General features: G+C 38.6%; 1 protein-coding gene across 2 annotated transcripts in view; it reads right to left on the minus strand.

Annotated features, from left to right (window-relative positions):
- Positions 1–261: 261 nt before the first annotated feature.
- anxa5b (annexin A5b) overlaps positions 262–21700 on the minus strand; it is a 35011-nt gene continuing 13572 nt past the window's right edge. Inside the window, exons 5-13 of one of the 2 annotated variants that reach the window (XM_046842940.1) lie at positions 15451–15564; positions 15190–15280; positions 10242–10321; positions 10035–10085; positions 7727–7820; positions 6341–6436; positions 6168–6226; positions 3293–3415; positions 262–390 (exon numbers count right to left, since the gene is read on the minus strand). In XM_046842940.1, the coding sequence (XP_046698896.1) occupies positions 328–390; positions 3293–3415; positions 6168–6226; positions 6341–6436; positions 7727–7820; positions 10035–10085; positions 10242–10321; positions 15190–15280; positions 15451–15564 (771 nt within the window). In that variant the 3' untranslated portion in view covers positions 262–327. Of the gene's footprint in view, positions 391–3292; positions 3428–6167; positions 6227–6340; positions 6437–7726; positions 7821–10034; positions 10086–10241; positions 10322–15189; positions 15281–15450; positions 15565–21700 lie in introns of both variants that reach the window. The other variant, XM_046842939.1, reaches the window with a different exon arrangement.

Consider the following 21700-nt stretch of genomic DNA (forward strand, 5'->3'; position numbering starts at 1 on the left):
TTATTTTTATTATTAACGCAGAATAAGTAATCATATGGCAACATTACCTGCTTCCTTGAGCTACTATTAATGAGACCTTTAATTACATTTTTATTTACTTTCTTTCACAAATTATGGACCACTACACAATTACACAGTATGTAATAGCATTACAAGAAAAAATCCTTTGATTTAAAAACTGCCTTCATTATGTGGATTATTAATGTAATGAGTTACTGAGCATGGCTATTAGTAACATTTACAAAGAATAAATCTTTTTTAACAAGTTAATAAATTGTGATATACACCAAATTATTTAACTGCAGTTCACGTTGGTCCAGTAAGGAGTTAGGCATCATCACCACCACACAGCAGGAGCAGGGTTTTGCAATAATCACCAGAGGTGTCCCCCTGTAAAAAAGATAAACCAAAAAGAGAAAAGATTCTATGTTTAAAACGCTCTCTCTCTTTTTCTCTCTCTCAAACACACACACACACACACACACACACACACACACACACTCACAGGATTGCATTCAGTACACATGCACCAAACCCAAATGGCCTGTACAAAAACAGTTCGCTATTAATGTGTACCATTACACCCTAAAATATAATATTATATATATATATATATATATATATATATATATATATATATATATATATATATATATATAATATTATTATTGTTCCATAATATATATATATATATATATATATATATATATATATATATATATATATATATATATATAATATATACACAGTACAGACCAAAAGTTTGGACACACCTACTCATTCAAAGAGTTTTCTTTATTTTCATGACTATGAAAATTGTAGAGTCACACTGAAGGCATCAAAACTATGAATTAACACGTGGCATTATATACATAACAAAAAAGTGAACTGAAAATGTCATATTGTAGGTTTTTCAAAGTAGGCATCAAGAGAATGCCAAGAGTGTGCAAAGCAGTAATCTAAGCAAAAGGTGGCTACTTTGAAGTCTTTGAAAATAAAGAAAACTCTTTGAATGAGAAGGTGTGTCCAAACTTTTGGTCTGTATTGTATATATATATATATATATATATATATATATATATATATATATATATATATATATATATATATATATGCTACTGCTACTGGGGAACTGCAGTTCTCTGTGGAAAACATGGGTTCCAACATATACTGTGACATTCTGAAGCAGAATAGCAGGCAATAAAACCAATAGAATTGTATAAAGCTATAAGGGGAGATTTATTGTAACTTACAGATGTAGAGCTCCATTTCTCCATGTTGTTACTCCGCCCCAAAAAATAGTTTCCACATCGCTGCTTTTTGTGCAAATCTCAGATAAAACAACTTATTTGATTGTCCATTTTTTTCCCTTGTTTTATTTTATTTTTTTAAACAAAGTCCAGTTAGCACGAGCTATAAACAGCTGTTTATGTTGACCTGAGAGCTGCATCACTTTCTGGTTCGTCACTGCTTCTTTCCTGATTCAGCCAGTAATAGTTTGTAAAGAGTAATAAAACCAAGCCTCACACACGTGCAGAATAAAATCCTCCTAAATATCGTTAGAATCCTGCACTTATTGGCTACATTGTCCATCAGTCATTTTGTTTCCATAATGCTATTGGCTGGGAAATAAAAGGTTTGAAATGAGAGGCGGCGCATAAAAAAACACCTGCAGAGAGAGAGGAGACTCCACCCAAGATTTATACTCTTTTACTTTTTTATTATCATTTTTTTTTACTTTTTTGTGGTCTCAACCGTTTTGTAACACTATATTCTACCAGCCATATTTGTTTTTTGTCACCAAGATGTCGTTTTTTATGTGAAAGTTATTCGGAAATATATAAACACAAACACCAGCCGAAGTTCTGTGACGTAAACAAAGAAATAAACATCTAAATTACAACACTATTGTTTGTTTGGAGCAGAAATGTTTTACGGCATGTTGTTCACTGGACCCTTATCTTTCCTAATAAACCGGGATTAGCAGCAGTGGATGTGTTTGTGACTCGTTATTACAATAATTATGTAAGTAGTGAGTTTTTTTATGCATGTTGTTGTTGTGTACTGCTCACACAAATTCAGCAATTAAATTCGTTATACGTTTTCCATTGAAAACCAGTGATCTGAAATCGCTGCTTGAGACTTAGAGCTTTAGAATGAAGTATAGTTAGTCATGGTTACTCTTCTCCCTATTTATTTAATCTATTGCTAATCATTAACACCTGAGAACACTTGGCTATTAGTTGCGTTCACGCAACCACGAAGCCTAAGAAAATGTTTGCAGAAATGTGAGGGGTGTACTTACTTTTCTATACTGTATATACTGTGTGTGTGTGTGTGTGTGTGTGTGTGTGTGTGTGTGTGTGTGTGTGTGTGTGTATATAAATATATATACAGTGGAACCTCGTGTTACGAACGCCCCGGCATACGTATAATTCAGGTTACGAATCGCAGTTCATCAAAATTTTTGCCCCTGGTTACGAACAATATATCGGGATACGAACGTCGCTCACCAAAAAATCGCAGGCAAGTTGGTTGTTTTGCTCTATCCACGCAGCTCGTCACATCAGTTAGCGTCCTGTGTCCCTAGCGAGCATCGTGTTACTTATCCGCTTGAACTTTTCCGGCAGCAGCGTAACAACTCGTTAGTTGATGCTCGTGGAATGATGAGATGGACAACATTAGCCGATGCATAACCACTTTACTTGTTTTTATGAAGATAGATTAGCAGGGTTACAGTCTTTTCCAGTACAATACCCATAATGAATTTCACTCTGGACTTCAATACCAACTGATAGTAGCCTTAAAGAAACAGCTCTCATTTTCCTCTAATGCAACAATTGTCTCAGCGTTCGTGTTAATAACACTGTCTTTAATATTCTATAATATAATATATAATAATATATAATAATATAATATAATAAGATTCTCCTTCAAACAATAACTCTCCCTCCTCCCCTTCTCTGACGTCGTCTCCTGCAGCGAGTCTTCTCAAAGGAAAGTACCGGTAAAGATCTTTTCCTCTTTTGTATGTTTTTATGTGCTATGATTTTAATATAACATGTTAAAAGTAAATAATATTAGTGAATACTGGCTTTATTTTTATTTAAGTTATATTTTTGGTTGTCCAGAACGAATTACCGAAGTTTCTGTTCATTATTATGGGGAAATTTGTATCGGGATACGAACTTTTCAGGTTACGAATAAAGTACCGGAACGAATTAAATTCGTAACCCGAGGTTCCACTGTATTATTTATTTCAAATGTTTAATTGTTAATTTAGTGTACGCACCTGAATCAGTTTGTACAGAGAAGTGGCAAACATCCTCCTGAACTCTGCACGTATATCCAGGATGTCGATCTCGCTACGGGATACCATGATCTCGATTAGGGTGTGATCGTCAGTCCCTGTGCCCTGTGGAGAAGGCTGAATTACATCAACAACATGCTATTAACCAACATGTTTAAAGCAAGAGAGGTATAGATGTTGAAAAATCAACAATATATACAATTCCAAATAGCAGCCCAAAGAAAGAAACTATTCCTGCAGTGTTTAGAATCAAATCCTGTGGATTTTACCCCACCGGTGTGAGTTCACTTGGGCAGAACGCAGGATTCTGCACTTGGCCCCTTCCTTAGTGCCCCCTCACCACATCAGACCAAACAGAAAACCAAAAGTAAAATAATTCAGGTAGGGTTAGCAGACACATAGGAGAAAGACAGAATCCAAATATTAATGAGCATTTGAAAAAAAACTGCATCAGTAAAATAGAATACAAGGACCATAGACAGCATACAATTGATCATATAGTTATACTCCTTGTAGGGCCATATTCAGAGACAGTGATTAGCAAGAAGATTTAGGACAGGCATTTAATTAGGAGTCTAGTTTATTACTGCATGAAGTTGTAATTAGCACACTGGCACTGCAAATGTTTAATTTAAAAGTATATGGCTTCCAACGTCATTCCTCAGAATCTTGTAAAATAGCAGACATATTATTTTGCATTTTATTTGCAAACTTTCATACTTTTATTCCTAAATATGTAGAGTACCAGACAGGCATGTACCAGATTTAGATAATCCCTTCTGAGGTTTCCAAAAACGCAAATTACAGCATGACATACTGTTTATTAACCATTGGCAATAGACTAAAGCCTGCTTTCTGCTTAACATCATATCTTCAAAAAAAAAAAAAAAAAAAAAGTAAGTGAATGAAAAGTAAATGAGTCAAAAGTCAGCATTTTTGCCAAACTCTGAATATGGCCCATAGAGTGTAAGGTCTGAATGATGTAAAGATTTTGCTAAACAATATTTAAGATCTAATAATCTTAAAATATTTAGGGATTCTCTTCTGCCAGTCTGCAAGATCACTGATCATATAAAATTACTAATTACACTGGTCAATTTGTAAAACTGGCTTTTTATAAAGTCACATATCTTTATAAAAAAGTGTATTATTGGTAGTATAATGCTAAATATTTACATCAGACATGCAATAATAAAGAGTGCACCAAAGACAGAAATGATTCAAAGAAGACCTTGTCAATAACACACCATCACAAAAAACGCATTAAAACTAGGGATGCACCGAATATTCGGCCACCGAAAGTTTTCGGCCGAAAATGGCCCAAAAGTGCATTTTCGGTTTTCGGCCAAAAGACTTTGATCACCGAAAAAACACGGGCGAAACAGTTTGTTGTGATGACGCAAACAGAAACCGCTGCCTGCACGTGCCTGTCTGAAACAACATGTCTGTGGTGTGGACGTATTTCAGTATAGCGATTTGCAAAACATGTAATGCCGAAATTTTAAGAGGGGGTGCGTCTGCAAAGACTTTCTCCTCGTCGGGTTTAATTTATCACCTGAAATCCAAACATCCCGATCGCTATGCTGAATATGAGAGGAACACGGCACAGAAAAGCAAAACCCCTCCGAGCACGCGCACTCCGTCTGTGGTGGAGGTTTTTGAAAAGGCAGGAAGTTTCCCAGTGATAGTGTTGTATTGTTGTATCTTTAAGCAGTTGCACTTGTTCTGAATGCACTTTGTTTTTATGAAAGAACATTTAATTTTACAACCTTTCAGCAGGCCAGAGGGCCTGTACATTATTATTTAATGTACACATGAGTGCATTTAAGTTAAACATTTGAGTTTGAATTGTAATTTATTTTATCCTGTGCATTGTTGCAATGTGCTATAAATAAATATTTTCATAATTTGCAATTGATTAATTCTTTGAAACTTTAATATTAATTTATGCAATTGAAATGCCTTGATTTTAGTAGGGTTAATGCACAGTCATAGCCATAAATGCAATGGTAATAATAATTGGCACAATTTCTTTCGGTGTTTTGGTTTTCGGTGTTTCGGTTTTTGGCCTTGCTTTCCTCTTTTTCGGTTTTCGGTTTTGGCCCAGAATTTTCATTTCGGTGCATCCCTAATTAAAACCCCAAAAAACGTCACAAAACTACAAATAACCCCTTAGAGTCCCAATTCATTATTTAATTATTCATAGTGCCCTTGAATAACTCTATTCAGTATTCAGTAATTACACTGAAATATATTGGAATAGGATACCATCAGTTGTGGGCCGTGCATTTGGTACCTGGGCCTTCAGTAAACACTTACTCGACTTAATCTACCTCTTAATACCACCACTATCAAGTTGCAATTATAGAAACCACTACTAAGTGGTACCACTAATCACCAATTCATGTACTGAAAGCAGTGCAGCCAAGAGAAACAGTACGAAAGAGAAAAAACTGTTGGGAATAAATTAATACAATTTCATCAAACAAATATTAGAATTTAGGTTGTAAATGTAGGTCAGTGCTTCTGATAGTGTTTAGGCCAGCAGAGAAGGCTTTGCTGGCCCTGACTGCCCACCACTGGATACCACACATCTAGATCCCAAAAACGGGTCCTGGGAGGTTATGGGTTAGGGTAGAATATGCAAGCAAACTATTTATATAACTATTTATTTAACTATATCCACAGTGTATTATTCAATGTCCCCTGATCCTCTGAAACTACAATATTAACACCTGAAAATATCAAGGTCTTTATTGTTAAATGGCTTAAAATGGCTGATATAGTAAAGTTATCTGAATTTCTTGCATGACTTTTGGGATTTGGGAAAGCATTTGGGAAAAAGCCAGACTCGTACCTTCATTGCATAATACAGACACTCAGCTAAATAAGCAGGAACACTTCTGGCACACTTAACTGTAAATAAAGAAAAGAAGAATTAGAGAAGAAGACTAAGACTAAAAAGTCTCAACTGTGTGTGTGTGTGTGTGTGTGTGTGTGTGTGTGTGTGTGTGTGTGTGTGTGTCTTACCCACAGCCAGCAGCAGTTCTTTCAGGTGTCCAGAGGTTTCTCTTGTAATACTCTCTTCGATCTGGAATCCAGACAGTTTCATATACTCAGCAAATACTGCAAAAATGGAACAAACAGAACAAGATCAAGCTATACTGTAGGACAGAGGTGTAAAGATTACCGGGAAATCAGATCTTGAGTAAAAGAATAGATATGTTAGTGCAAAACTTCACTACAAGTTAAAAGTCACCAATTCCAATATGTAGTAGTAAAAGTTTTAGAGTGTCTGATTTGAATAGTACTTATGTAAGTATTTAACTCGTATTGAATGTAAGTTGAAACTTTGGTCATTTGGTCTTTAACACCAAAAAACATTAGTAAAAATACAAAACAGTTTGTGAGATTTTGTTTCCTAAAATACAAATCAAATTGTACCCTAATACTGCATTAACTAAGATCAACACAACAACCTCTTCAACATGCTTTACTAGTTGTCAAAAAAAGACAAAGTAGTAAATCAAGCTCTCAAAAATGTATCTTCAATTAACAATTAAAATGACAAGCTGGTTCTTTAAGATTTTGGAATTTATTTAAGCTCGTTTTTTTGGAATGAAATTGAGGCCAGCAGTGCTAAAAAGTCAGTCACAGGCAGCAGATACAGTATAGGTAGGGGAATGTTAAGTCTTAATTACATCTTCAACAGAGGTGCAAAATGTAATTTTAATGGTCAAAAAGCACGAGTTTTGGAAACCTGTCTGTGCTTATATGATTTCTGTTGTAACTGGAGTTAGTGAGCTCTTCCTTCACCCAGACTCAACGCGCTACAACGGCTTGTATCTAAACAGTAGCCTACGAAGTAAGTCATTGTTCACTGTCTTCCTCCTTCCTTTCACAACTATTTATCTCGGGAGTTTATCTTTTGGCATCGTCGTGCGTTTAAACAAAAATGTTTTTTTCTCCCGAAGCTGTGCAGCTCAGAACACAGGTGAGGTGCGTTTTTTCGTTTCCGTTCTAAAATTTCATTGGTCTAATGTTATGGGGTTCAGTTTTTGGCTTGAAGTTTGTGAAACCGGGAAAAACCCAGGAAAAATCCATAAATTAGGTTTAAAACGTGGGAAAAAAGTAGCGGCTTATAGTCCGAAAAATACGGTAATCTTTTTTTTTCCATCCCAAAAGAAAATTTACAAATTTAGTGCTCCAAATACTTGTAAATGTATCCAGACCTTAACCCAAAATGCTGTCTAGATCAATAGAATCATTTTACTTTACTTTTGATTTAGTTATTTATAGCTTATAGCTTATAAATATCATTCTTATTATTTTTTTTATGAATGGTGCAATTACTTCTGGATACTGTACATGTGTAACTCTGTGTGTGTGTGTGTGTGTGTGTGTGTGTGTATATACCTTTCCTAAGATGTTCATGGCTGCGGTTCCCCAAAATTGTGACAAATTGTTCCTCATCAGTACCAAACTTCTTCTCTCCTGCATCAAAGAGAGCCTGCATGCAGAGAGACATACTCTTTATCAGGATTTGCATCTGGAGTGCTCTTATAAAAGAAAGCCATACTGATGGTTGCTAAAACAAGCAACATTAAGCATAAACAATTCTGGCAAAATATGTGTTTTTTAAACTAATAAAATCAAAACATTACTAGGGGGAGCTAAAACACTCCAAACTCTTTGTGACTCATGGACAGAGGGGCCGGGCCAGGAAATATATATATATATATAGAGAGTTGAGAGAGTGCCGGTGGGAAGGCACGTACCAGGATACGCATGCGCAATAACAACGACCGCCGTAAACCAACATATACCAACAATAACGGACGATGAGAGTGTGGAAGTGTAAATAGGAGCTGGTGATGATGATAAACGAGCACCATATATTGAAGCTGGGAGCTTCAGAGAAAGCGGCCGAGAATGCACCTGACACGCTGAAGGGGGCCCCGAAGGGGGCGTGGCAGGTGGATTCCTGTCAGATAAACATGTACTGTATGTATTTTTATAGCATGCCTTCATCAAACAAATCGCGGCAACGCTGTTGTGTATAAAACCCTCCAAAAACACGTGCATGCACATTCTCATTTATTAACGCAAATCATGTACATAAAGAAATTTCAAGCACGTTAATATATTGCCGCCATTTTGATTTTGGTTTATCTCGATCATCGGTTATCTCGATGCTTTTTGCTTTTTGGCGTCCCCCTAGGACATCGACATAACCGGGTTCCACTGTATATATATATATACATAACAAAAAAGTGTGAAACAACTGAAAATATGTCATATTGTAGGTTCTTCCACCTTTTACTTAGATTACTGCTTTGCACACTCTTGGCATTCTCTTGATGCCTACTTTGAAGAACCTACAATAGGACATATTTTCAGTTCACTTTTTTGTTATGTATATAATTCCACATGTGTTAATTCATAGTTTTGATGCCTTCAGTGTGACTCTACAATTTTCATAGTCATGAAAATAAAGAAAACTCTTTGAATGAGCAGGTGTGTCCAAACTTTTGGTCCGTACTGTATATATAATATATATAAACTTTTGGTCTGTACTGTATATATAATATATATAAACTTTTGGTCTGTACTGTATATATATATATATATATATTACATATTACATTAGACATTTGGCCTGTAACATGTAGCAAAGCATGAATATGCAAGGCTCATTGTACAAATTGTTTTCCAAATGCATTCATTAAATTAATAATTAATTTATTAAATTTCAGTTGAATAAACACAGCAGAAAAAACACAAAATCAGTTTCATCAAGTGCCAAAAGGACAACAACTTGTTGATCTTATTTTGCCAGTGCATCAAACACAGCAGAAAAGTTCAGTTTCAGTAGGAACAGTGTTGTTGATCTCCTTATTTTGACAGTTCATTTAAGTCTGGAGTAAGTTTTGTTGTGGCAATTCTCAGGATAGATCCGAGGTGTTAGTCAGTTGACCTGGATCTGTGAGGGGCTTTGTTGATGTTTATGACGCTGAATGTCTGCTCACAAACGTAGGTCGAACCAAACAAAGTCAGCATCTTCCGTGCTGTCTTCCAGAGGTTTGGAAACATAGCTTTGTTAAGTGATGCATTAAAGTCATTCAGTTAAAGAGAGCTGAACTTCTCCTTTAAGACGGAGTCAGGCTGAATATCGATCGGTTCCAATTGCACTTCTTGTGGTGGGGTTTCAGGGTCTTGTGACAGGGGACAGTGAGACAGGGGACAGGGGACAGGACACCAGTTGAAAAGTGCAAAGTGATGGCTGATATTGTACTCTTTGAAAACCGTGACAGTTTCTTGGCATATTAGGTATACAGACTTTGATTGGACTTCAGTGTTACACTGAAAATACTTTGTTGTCCACTCCGTATTAAACACTCAGCGCTCACTATCCACTTTTCTTTTCTTAGATAAGCTCATTTTTGGAGAAGAGCTCATAAGAGAAAAAGAGAGTAATGCATGCGAACAACGTCAATGTGGCTGAAGTGCGACATCTTTTGGGGAAACGTGGGCATTACAGGTGAAAGGTAAATTAAACAAGGTTTACCCATACCTATTTTAATAGAATTTAGTCACGTTCGGCGGGCCGGATTAATAAACCTAATGGGCCGTGACATGGGCAGTAGTTTGCCCATGTCTACACTATTCATTCAATGATCTTGTTGGTTTTATCCTATTTTGCTTTTCTAAAATGGATCCATACCTTTGCATCACTCTGTATGTTGGCCTCTTGGACACCCTGCTGTCTGCTTGCCTAAAATTAAAACCAATTAAAACAATATTAATTATTATACACACTTTCTCTGTCTGTGTATGTATGTAAGCAGTGTTATAAACTTCAGACATAATGTTATAATGTCACACCTGTTAGGTGTATATTGTATACATAAAATATGACTAAAAACTTCACCTGCAGCAAAATAACCAGCAGTTGCCTGAAGGCCCCAGCAGTGTCCCCAGTCACATCATGCTCCAAACTTTCACCATACTCTGTAATATACACACACACACACACACACACACACACACACACACACACACACAACCACACGCACAATATTATATATACAGTGGAACCCACTTATCTCGACCTCGGTTAACTCGACAAACCCTATTAAGTCCACGTTTTTAAAGTGGAACCGCCAAATTCTCGCTTCGTCTTAGCATTTTTTTAATGATTATGTCGATTATTATGGCGCTTGGTGGGAGCGTGGGATGAGCAGCAAAAGCATAGAATTAACACCGGCAGGATCGGGGGGGGAATCCGCGATGCGCTTTGGGAAGAAAAGCGCAGCCGTTGAGAGAGTGCCGGTGGGAAGGCACGTACCGGGATACGCATGAGCGATAACAACGACCGCCGTGAACCAAGCTGGTGATGATGCTAAACGAGCACCATATGTGCGCGATTGAAGCCGGGAGCTTCAGAGAAAGCGGCCGAGAAAGCACCTGACATGCTGAAGGGGGCGCCGAAGGGGGCGTGGCAGGTGGATTCCTGACAGTTAACAAACATGTACTGTATGTATTTTTATAGCATGCCTTCATCAAACAAATCGCGGCAACGCTGTTGTGTAAAAAAAAACCTCCAAAAACACGTGCATGCACATTCTCATTTACTAACGCACATCATGTACATAAAGAAATTTCAAGCACGTTAATATATTGCTGCCATATTGATTTTCGTTTATCTCGATCATCGGTTATCTCAATGCTTTTTGGCAACCCCCTAGGACATTAAAGTAGGCATCAAGAGAATGCCAAGAGTGTGCAAAGCAGTAATCTAATCAAAAGTTGGCTACTTTGAAGAACCTACAGTATGACATATTTTTAAGTTCACTTTTTTGTTATGTATATGATTCCACACGTGTTAATTCATAGTTTTGATGCCTTCAGTGTGACTCTACAATTTTCATAGTCATAAAAATTAAGAGAACTCTTTGAATGAGAAGGTGTGTCCAAACTTTTGGTCTGTACTGTATATATATATATATATATATATATATATATATATATATATATATATATATATATATATATATATATTACACATTGTCAGAGCCGGACAGTAACGGAGTAAATTTACTTGAGTACAGTACTTAAGTACAATTTTGAGGGATCTGTACTTTACTCGAGTATCCTTTTTGGGGCGTACTCATGACTTTACTCAAGTACATTTGAGAGGCAAATATTGTACTCTTTACTCCGCTAGATTTCTTCCCATAACCGTAAGTACGCGTTAATTCTAAAAAAAAAGTAAAAAAGAAAAAATTCAAAAACCCTCAATTTGTTGTTTCCCTCTCAAACGTGATTGGATTGTGCAGGCGCCAATGCTTGGGACAGCCTATTAGCAATCACCTTCAGCTTTGCGCCAAAGTCAACTGCATGATCAGATTTAGATGAGACGAAACCATGGACGAAACAACAGTGGATGAAGACGCAGCAGGTCCATCCCGGGAATGTGCCAACCCGTGGCCACACCTCGCCAGACTATTAGAATTTTCTGAAGAAATTAATGATAATTTTCGCTTCAAGTGTTTGCTGTGTTTACCAAAACAGAATTTTATCAACGCCTACAAGAATTCATCCTCCAACTTGCGGAAGCATGTTAAGGTACGTAACATTGAAATAAACTTCCTTACATTTCTTCTAAGCTAGAGTCTAGCTACAGAAAAGTGCACTAAATGATTGGCTAGCTGCGATAATGCAGCTTTTTACATTCTCAGTTACGTTTGAGTAGTCGAAGCCACATGCACCCGCCAATTTGCCATTCAGATGGCTAACTTTGGCCTGACAATAGTTAACATACTGTAAGCCGAGGCAAGCTAATCGTGGTGTAACATAGATAATAATCAAATCAACTGAAGTCCTTTCAGATTCATGTTTTGACATGCCCCTAACAAATATCTTTTCTAGTCTGAGCTCGAGTATGAAATGTCTTTTTTACCATACAAAAATGTTAAAGCCTAATTAGTTCTATGCTAGTTGCAAGCAGGGCATTTTCAGTTCACTTATTTCACCAGAGCGAATAACTAGAGCTAGCCCTATTTGGCTTTTAAAAAAAATAACAGTTCAGCTGGCCTAGACAGGATTACAATAGTGTTTGTTGAGGCTTAACCCCTTGAGCGGCAGGGATCACTGGTGATCCCGGATTATTGTTGATCAAAATTAATTACTCGTCAAAACATCACACTCTTACTTGATCTGGACAAACTCAGCATCACAAGAAAGGTTTAAGACTCCAGCTTCGATATTTGACCACCGTTTATGATTAAACTGGTTTGCAGTGACATTAATTTCTAAATGTATGCCAGGAGTGCAAAATAATTAATCTGTAACGTTCGTTATTTTGAATAGAAATCATCACTCATAAAATATTCATTCTCGTCTTCTCCGGTTTATGTCAAGCAGACGCATTCCCATGAGATAAGTAAACAACTTGATGGATACCTAGCCGCTACAGCTGAAGGAGTGAATACACTGGCCCCATATCCAGCTGTGTGTAACCTCTCACTAAAGCTCAACACAGCCCTGCCAGCTTCAGCAGCGTGTGAAAGGCTTTTTAGCATAGCAGGTTTGCTTTTCACCCCAAGAAGGGGATCAATTCATTCACAGAATTTTGAGAACCAACTTCTCCTCAAGTTGAACAAGGACTTCATGATATTTGATTGAATTGAAGTACAGTACACACACACACACACACACACAGAGTTGTCACACATAGATTGTGTGTGTGAGAATGGTGTTATTCAGCTGAAAGTTTTTTCTCCTGCCTTTGCCTGTAAGTCAATGTGAGAGGAAGGGGCTTAATACTGTCACTCAAATGAGCTGAATTTTATTTTTCCTTCTTTGTTTGTTGACCTAAACACAGCTAATTAGCTGATTTTTTTTTAATCATTATTATTTTCTCTTCTTTGCTCTATGCTCCGTGTATAACACGGTCAGGTTCAGAGGTGTGTTACAACATTGCTATATTGCCTTCTTTGCTGGTTTAGGTTTATTGATTTTATTGTTTTTTCATCAGAGAAACTCACATTTTCTTTTCTGATATTACACATTCATGTAAGCTGAGCATTTGCTTTGATGTTCTTGAGTAAGCGGTCAGTTTTACACAGTCAGGTTCAAATGTGGGTGCAAAAAATCCATTAAAACTGTAGCCGAGGTTTGTCGGAGCGTTGCCATTGTTCTATTGCCTTGTGTGCAAGTGAGAAATGTTAAATAAAGCAACATGGTCAAAAGATGAAAATGACTTAATTTTACTTTGAATTCCTTTTACATTCTCCAAGGTATTAACATTAACATTTTTCATAACTCCATGTAGGACTTTTCTGTACATAAATGTAAGCACTGTGGCAGTAGTAATGCAATATTTAGAAAATTTACTCTTGTACTCTTTATACTCAAGTACTTTTAAAAACAAGTACTTATGTACTTTTACTTAAGTAGACATCTGACTGTAGTACTTTTACTTGTACTTGAGTAAAATTTAGCAAGGGGTACTTTTACTTTTACTCAAGTACTGAAGCTGTGTACTCTGTCCGCCTCTGCACATTGTGTGTGTGTGTGTGTGTGTGTGTGTGTGTATGTGTATATATATATATATATATATATATATATATATATATATATATATATATATATATATATACTGTAATTTCCGGACTATAAAGCCCACCCATAAATAAGCCGCACCTGTTTATAAGCTGCAGGGTTAGTCTACACTAAAACTAATGTACTTTACACACATATACACACACATATACACACACTTATTGTATTCTTCTTTTTTCTGTTGTTCCCATTAGGGGTCGCCACAGTGGATCATCCGTCTCCATACCACCCTGTCCTCTACATCTGCCTCTTTCAAACCAACTACCCGCATGTCTCCCTCACCAAATCCATAAATCTCCTCCTTGGCCTTTCTCTTTTTCTCCTTCCTGGCGGCTCCATCCTCAGCATTCTCCTACCGATATACCCCATGTACCTCCTCTGCACATGTCCAAACCATCTCAATCTCACCTCCCTTACCTTGTCTTAAAAAAGTCTTACATGCGTTGTCCTTCTAATAAACTCATTTCCAATCCTGTCCATGCTCATTAATTCCAATGAAAATCTCAACATCTTCAGTTCTGCTACCTCCAGCTCCACCTCCAGTCTTTTACTCAATGCCACTGTCTCTAAACTATACAACATCTCAGGTCTCACCACAGTCCTATAAACTTTCCCTTTCACTCTCACAGATACCCTACTATCACAAATCACTCCTGCTATCACTCTTCTCCACAAAACTCCACCCTGCCTGCACTCTTTTCTTTACTTCTCTAACACACTCTCCATTACTTTGTACTGTTGACCCCAGGTACCTGAACTCCTTCACCTTCACCACCTCTTCTCCCTGCAACCACACGCCTCCACTGCCCTCCCTCTCATTCACACTGTCTCACTCCTACTGACTTTTGTTCCCCTTCTCTCCAGTGCGTACCTACACCTCTCCAGGATCTTCTCAACCTGATCACTACTCTCACCACAATTTACAGACTACACACTTCACTGCTGTCACACTGTCCTCATACATGTCCTGCATCACCCTCACATACCTCTCTGCCACACCAGACTTAATCATACAATACCACAACTCCTATCTCGGCACCTTGTCATACGTTTTCTCTAAATCCACAAACACACAATGCAACTCCTTCTGACCTTCTCTACACTCCTCCATCAACCACACTCCTCAGCCTGGCCTCCACTACTCTTTCCCATAACTTCATGGTGTGACTGATCAACTTTAGACTTTTTATATTCATCAGTCACAAAAAAAAATTCTCAAACCCATTTATAGATAAAAGTGTCAGATTCTTTACCCTGCTTGTAGGCCTTGTTTATCTCTTGGATCTCATTGCAGGTTCTTGAAGACAGGATGTGAATCAAAACCTTTTCACATGTTCCTGCACCCTAAAAAAACAAATAAACAAAAAACCTAAAAGACTGAACTGTGTGTGTGCAGCTGCATAATCGTACAAGTCAGTGTGTGTGTGTGTGTGTGTGTGTGTGTGTGTGTGTGTGTGTGTGTGTGTGTGTGTGTGTGTGTGTGTGTGTGTGTGTGTGTGAATGTGGGTGTGTACCTTAATGGCACTCTTCAGGCACTTTACATCATACATTGTAGGTGTTTCCATCAGTGCCACAATCAAAGTCTCAAATTCCCTAGTCAGCTCTGATTTCAGTTCACTCACCAAGTCCTAGAGAAATAAAAAGATGTAAAAGATAGATAGATGGGTCGTGTTAGCAAAGTGGATGATATTCCTGAATGACTATCAGACTGACAGTTTCACAAACAGGAAAAAAAAATCCTTACAATGTTTTATTCAGCAATGCTTGTGAAATGGTTCACTTTAACTTTAGGTAGTCACTATCTAAAGTTACTGTGAATTGATTTCAGAACCTTAAACCAACAATCTGTATTGTGATTGATTTTTTTCATGTTTGTGAAACTGTCAATTAACTGCATAATACACATCACAAAAAATAATTAACTACAGGTTACAATTTTATATTTATTTTATTTTTTATATTGCAGATGATCACCAGAAATCAAATACATGCTGCGGAAAGTCTCAGTCCAGCCCACTGTAAAGCAAGGCTATGCGATTCTGTTCGGTCTTGTCCGCCCCGGTTCAACAGGCTCTATCCCACTCTGGTGGCGAAGCGAGCAGGCTCTGGTCGTAGAATGAGACGTAGACACTCTTTTGATTGATTGATTGTCATTGAGGTGGTCCCTCTGTCAGACAGAGAGTCTTGGTTCTACAGTCGGTATTTCATAGTTCTCAAATTGATCTACGGCAGCTGAACCGCTCTTTGATGAGGCTCCGGTTCAAAATGCTGACCCTCAAGCAGGTTGTGTCTCAAATCAGATCCGAGGACTGTTTGTCATAGTAGATCTAAAGGATGCATACTTTCAAGTACCCATCCTTCCTTCCCACAGGAATTTCCCGAAGCGTACCATTATCGGGTCCTTCTGTTCGGCCTTGCCTTATCACCTTTACCAAAAGTGTCAATGCTGCTCTGGCTACCCTGAGACTTCCGCAGGGCATCCTCATCCATCCGGCCGTAATCCTCCTATATTCCAGAACCCAGACCAGCAGAGACTAAATGAAAAACTATTACTAATTGCTTTATTTGCAATTAAACATTAGTTTATGTTAACCATGAATCAATACATGAACATGAACCTTGAGCCAAAGACCTGCACCCGTCGGCTTTTTTTTGTTTCACTTGCTTCCCGTTTGAATATGAATTAAAAAGAAACGGAAAATAAACAAGTCGTTTTATTCGAGTTTTGACATTTTGTGCAAATAATAAACATGGACTGAATTATAAACATCAACTTAAACGATATAATAAGAAAAGCCAAGGTTTTGTTGTGTTGTATGTTCCTTTCTTTAATAATTAATTAATATCTGTAGCACTCAGCGATTCACCAGTCTTGCGCTTTAGACATTGTGCTTCGCTGTGCTCTAATTGTCTTTCGCTTTTGTGCCTGTAAATAATTTTATTTTAGTTGTAATTGTTGCTTCTGTGCAGTAGATTCATAACAGTTTATTTGTTTTAAGTCATTTATATTATATATATATATATATATATATATATATATATATATATATATATATATATATATATATATATATATATATATATAGTGTTGGGCAGTAACGCTACCGGTACCGGTAACGCGTTACTTTTGAAAGTAACTAATACTGTAACGCGTTACTTTTGAAAGTAACTAATACTGTAACGCGTTACTTTTAAAAATAAAGTAACTTTGTTACCGTTACCGTATGGTGCGTTACCCGTTACTTTTTTTAATTAATTAATTTGGGCTGAAGTGTAGACTACAGCCTAACTTGCTTACAGCACCGTCGAATTGTAGGATTGGTGGATAAACCACTGTAAACACGAAGAAGACGACGCACTGTGGGCGTGTCTCCGTTTATTCAGGTCTTTGCGGCAGTAATGGCGAGTCGAGGCGAGAGCAAGTTTCGAGTTTCTCAAAGTGGAAATATGCTCATTATTTCACTTTAGTTGAGTATAAAAACAAAAAGTTTTAAGTCAAATGTAAGTTGTGTCTTTCTGGTTCGAAGCTCGTATCTACTGCGATAAACAGCAACTCCAATCTGTTGGAGGGAGAGAGATAGCTAATATGATGGAAAGGAGAAAGGTAGATATGTTGTGTGTTCAGGAGACCAAGTGGAAAGGAAGTAAGGCCAGGAACATTGGAGGTGGGTTTAAACTGTTTTATTATGGTGTCGATGGAAAGAGAAATGGTGTAGGGGTGATTCTGAAGGAAGAGTACAGTAAGAGTGTAGTGGAGGTGAAGAGAGTTTCTGATAGGGTGATGATCGTGAAGGTAGAAGTTGAAGGGATGATGATAAATGTCATCAGTGCCTATGCTCCACAAGTCGGCTGTGAGATGGAGGAGAAGGAAAGATTCTGGAGTGAATTAGATGAAGTGGTAGATGGTGTACCTAGGAAAGAACGATTGGTGATTGGGGCAGACTTTAATGGGCATGTAGGTGAAGGGAACAGAGGTGATGGGTAGGTAGGGTTTTAAGTAGAGGAATGTGGAAGAGCAGATGTTGGTAGATTTTGCTAAAAGGATGGAAATGGCAGTGGTGAACACTTATTTTAAGAAGAAGGAGGATCATAGGGTGACGTATAAAAGTGAAGGAAGGTGCACACAGGTGGACTTTGTGCTATGCAGGAGATGCAACCTGATGGAGATTGGAGACTGTAAGGTGTTGGCAGGGGACAGTGTAGCTAGACAGCATCGGATGGTGGTCTGTAGAATGGTTGTGGAGGCGAAGAAGAAGAGGAGGAGAGTGAGGACTGAAAGAAGAATAAGATGGTGGAAACTGAAGGAGGAACAGTGTAGTGTGAGGTTCAGGGAAGAGGTCAGACAGAGGCTCGGTGGTGTTGAGGAGGTGTTGGATGATTGGGCAACTACTGCAGGAGTGATGAGGAGGCAGCTAGAAAAGTACTTGGTGTGACATCTGGAAATAGAAAGGAAGACAAGGAGACGTGGTGGTGGAATGAGGAAGTGCAGGAGAGCATAAGGGGAAAGAGGTTGGCAAAACAGAAGTGGGATAGACAGAGTGATGAGAAAACTAGGCAGGAGTACAAGGAGATGTGGCAGCAGGTAAAGAGGGATGTGGCGAAAGCCAAGGAAAAGGCATATGAGGAGCTGTATGAGAGGTTGGACACTAAGGAAGGAGAAAAGGATTTATACAGATTGGCCAGGCAGAGGGACCGAGCAGGGAAGGATGTGCTGCAAGTTAGAGCATTAAAGGATGGAAATAGAAATGTGTTGACTAGTGAGGAGAGTGTGTTAAGAAGGTGGAGGGAGAATTTTGAGCAGCTGATGAATGAGGAAAATCAGAGAGAGAGAAGGTTGGATGATGTGGAGTTGGTAAAGCAGGATGTAGATAGGATTAGTAAGGAGGAAGTGACAGCAGCGATTAAGAGGATGAGGAATGTTTGCAGTGGTGATGGACAGGTTGACGGACGAGGTCAGACAGGAGTCTCCCTGGACTATGGTGTTTGCGGATGATATTGTGATTTGTGGTGAGAGTAGGGAGCAGGTTGAGAAGAGCCTGGAGAGGTGGAGATATGCGCTGGAGAGAAGGGGAATTAAAGTCAGTAGGAGTAAGACAGAGTACATGTGTGTGAATGAGAGGGAGGGCAGTGGAGTGGTGCGGTTGCAGGGAGAAGAGCTGGAGAAGGTGGAGGAGTTCAGGTACCTAGGGTCAACAGTGCAAAGTAATGGAGAGTGTGTTAGAGAAGTAAAGAAAAGAGTGCAGGCAGGGTGGAGTGGGTGGAGAAGAGTGTAGGGTATCTGCAAGAATGAAAGGGAAAGTTTATAGGACTGTGGTGAGACCTGCGATGTTGTATGGATTAGAGACAGTGGCATTGAGTAAAAGACAGGAGGTGGAGCTGGAGGTAGCAGAACTGAAGATGTTAAGGTTTTCGTTGGGAGTGACGACGATGGACAGGATTAGAAATTAGTTTTACAGCGCATGTAGGATGTTTTGGTGACAAGGTGAGGGAGGCGAGATTGAGATGGTTTGGACATGTGCAGAGGAGGGACATGAATTATATTGGTAGAAGAATGCTGAGGATGGAGTCACCACGAAGGAGGAAAAGAGGAAGACCAAGGAGGAGGTTTATGGATGTGGTGAGGGAAGACATGCAGGTAGTTGGTGTGAAAGAGGCAGATGTAGAGGACAGGGTGGTATGGAGACGGATGATCCGCTGTGGCGACCACTAATGGGAGCAGCCGAAAGAAGAAGAAGATGAAGATATATATATAGGTACGAGATATATATATATATATATACAGGGAGTGCAGAATTATTAGGCAAATGAGTATTTTGACCACATCATCCTCGTTATGCATGTTGTCTTACTCCAAGCTGTATAGGCTGGAAAGCCTACTACCAATTAAGCATATTAGGTGATGTGCATCTCTGTAATGAGAAGGGGTGTGGTCTAATGACATCAACACCCTATATCAGGTGTGCATAATTATTAGGCAACTTTCTTTCCTTTGGCAAAATGGGTCAAAAGAAGGACTTGACAGGCTCAGAAAAGTCAAAAATAGTGAGATATATTGCAGAGGGATGCAGCAGTCTTAAAATAGCCAAGCTTCTGAGCGTGATCATCGAACAATCAAGCGTTTCATTCAAAATAGTCGACAGGGTCGCAAGAAGCGTGTGGAAAAACCAAGGCGCAAAATAACTGCCCGTGAACTGAGAAAAGTCAAGCGTGCAGCTGCCAAGATGCCACTTGCCACCAGTTTGGCCATATTTCAGAGCTGCAACATCACTGGGTGCCCAAAAGCACAAGGTGTGCAATACTCAGAGACATGGCCAAGGTAAGAAAGGCAGAAAGTCGACCACCACTGAACAAGACACACAAGCTGAAGCGTCAAGACTGGGCCAAGAAATATCTCAAGACTGATTTTTCTAAGGTTTTATGGACTGATGAAATGAGAGTGAGTCTTGATGGGCCAGATGGATGGGCCCGTGGCTGGATTGGTAAAGGGCAGAGAGCTCCAGTCCGACTCAGGCGCCAGCAAGGTGGAGGTGGAGTACTGGTTTGGGCTGGTATCATCAAAGATGAGCTTGTGGGGCCTTTTCGGGTTGAGGATGGAGTCAAGCTGAACTCCCAGTCCTACTGCCAGTTTCTGGAAGACACCTTCTTCAAGCAGTGGTACAGGAAGAAGTCTGCATCCTTCAAGAAAACATGATTTTCATGCAGGACAATGCTCCATCACACACGTCCAAGTACTCCACAGCGTGGCTGGCAAGAAAGGGTATAAAAGAAGAAAATCTAATGATATGGCCTCCTTGTTCACCTGATCTGAACCCCATTGAGAACCTGTGGTCCATCATCAAATGTGCGATTTACAAGGAGGAAAACAGTACACCTCTCTGAACAGTGTCTGGGAGGCTGTGGTTGCTGCTGCAATGTTGATGGTGAACAGATCAAAACACTGACAGAATCCATGGATGGCAGGCTTTTGAGTGTCCTTGCAAAGAAAGGTGGCTATATTGGTCACTGATTTGTTTTTGTTTGGTTTTGAATGTCAGAAATGTATATTTGTGAATGTTGAGATGTTATATTGGTTTCACTGGTAAAAATAAATAATTGAAATGGGTATGAATTTGTTTTTTGTTAAGTTGCCTAATAATTATGCACAGTAATAGTCACCTGCACACACAGATATCCCCCTAAAATAGCTAAAACTAAAAACTACTTCCAAAAATATTCAGCTTTGATATTAATGAGTTTTTTGTGTTCATTGAGAACATGGTTGTTGTTCAAATTAAATCCTCAAATAAAATTAATCCTCAAAAATACAACTTGCCTAATAATTCTGCACTCCCTGTGTATATATACACACACACACACACACACACACACACACACACACACACACACACACACAGTGTATACACACAAATTTTGTATTTATTTCTTTATATATTTTTAATTTGTCCTGCAGGAGTCCCCCGAATGGTTTTATTTTCCCGCAACCCCTTACACATGAGTATTTTACCACCCGCACCTGCATTCACCAAATAATTCTTGTCACGGCACCGCACTTATTCCGCAGCAGGTCTCTACCTTAAGCTACCAATTAATATTTCTCACAAATGACTCTCACATATATTATCTATTCCAGCCCAGTCTCACGCCATTTCCTTATATAGTAACAAAATGCAACTTATTGACTCGTGTTAATAGACAAGAATTTACCTTTTTTTGAGGTTTGAATAGAATTTGAATAGAAAGCATTTTTGGTGCCACTGCCAGTTT

Source organism: Silurus meridionalis, chromosome 28 (assembly GCF_014805685.1).
Source record: "Silurus meridionalis isolate SWU-2019-XX chromosome 28, ASM1480568v1, whole genome shotgun sequence".
In the NCBI taxonomy this organism is placed as follows: domain Eukaryota; kingdom Metazoa; phylum Chordata; class Actinopteri; order Siluriformes; family Siluridae; genus Silurus; species Silurus meridionalis.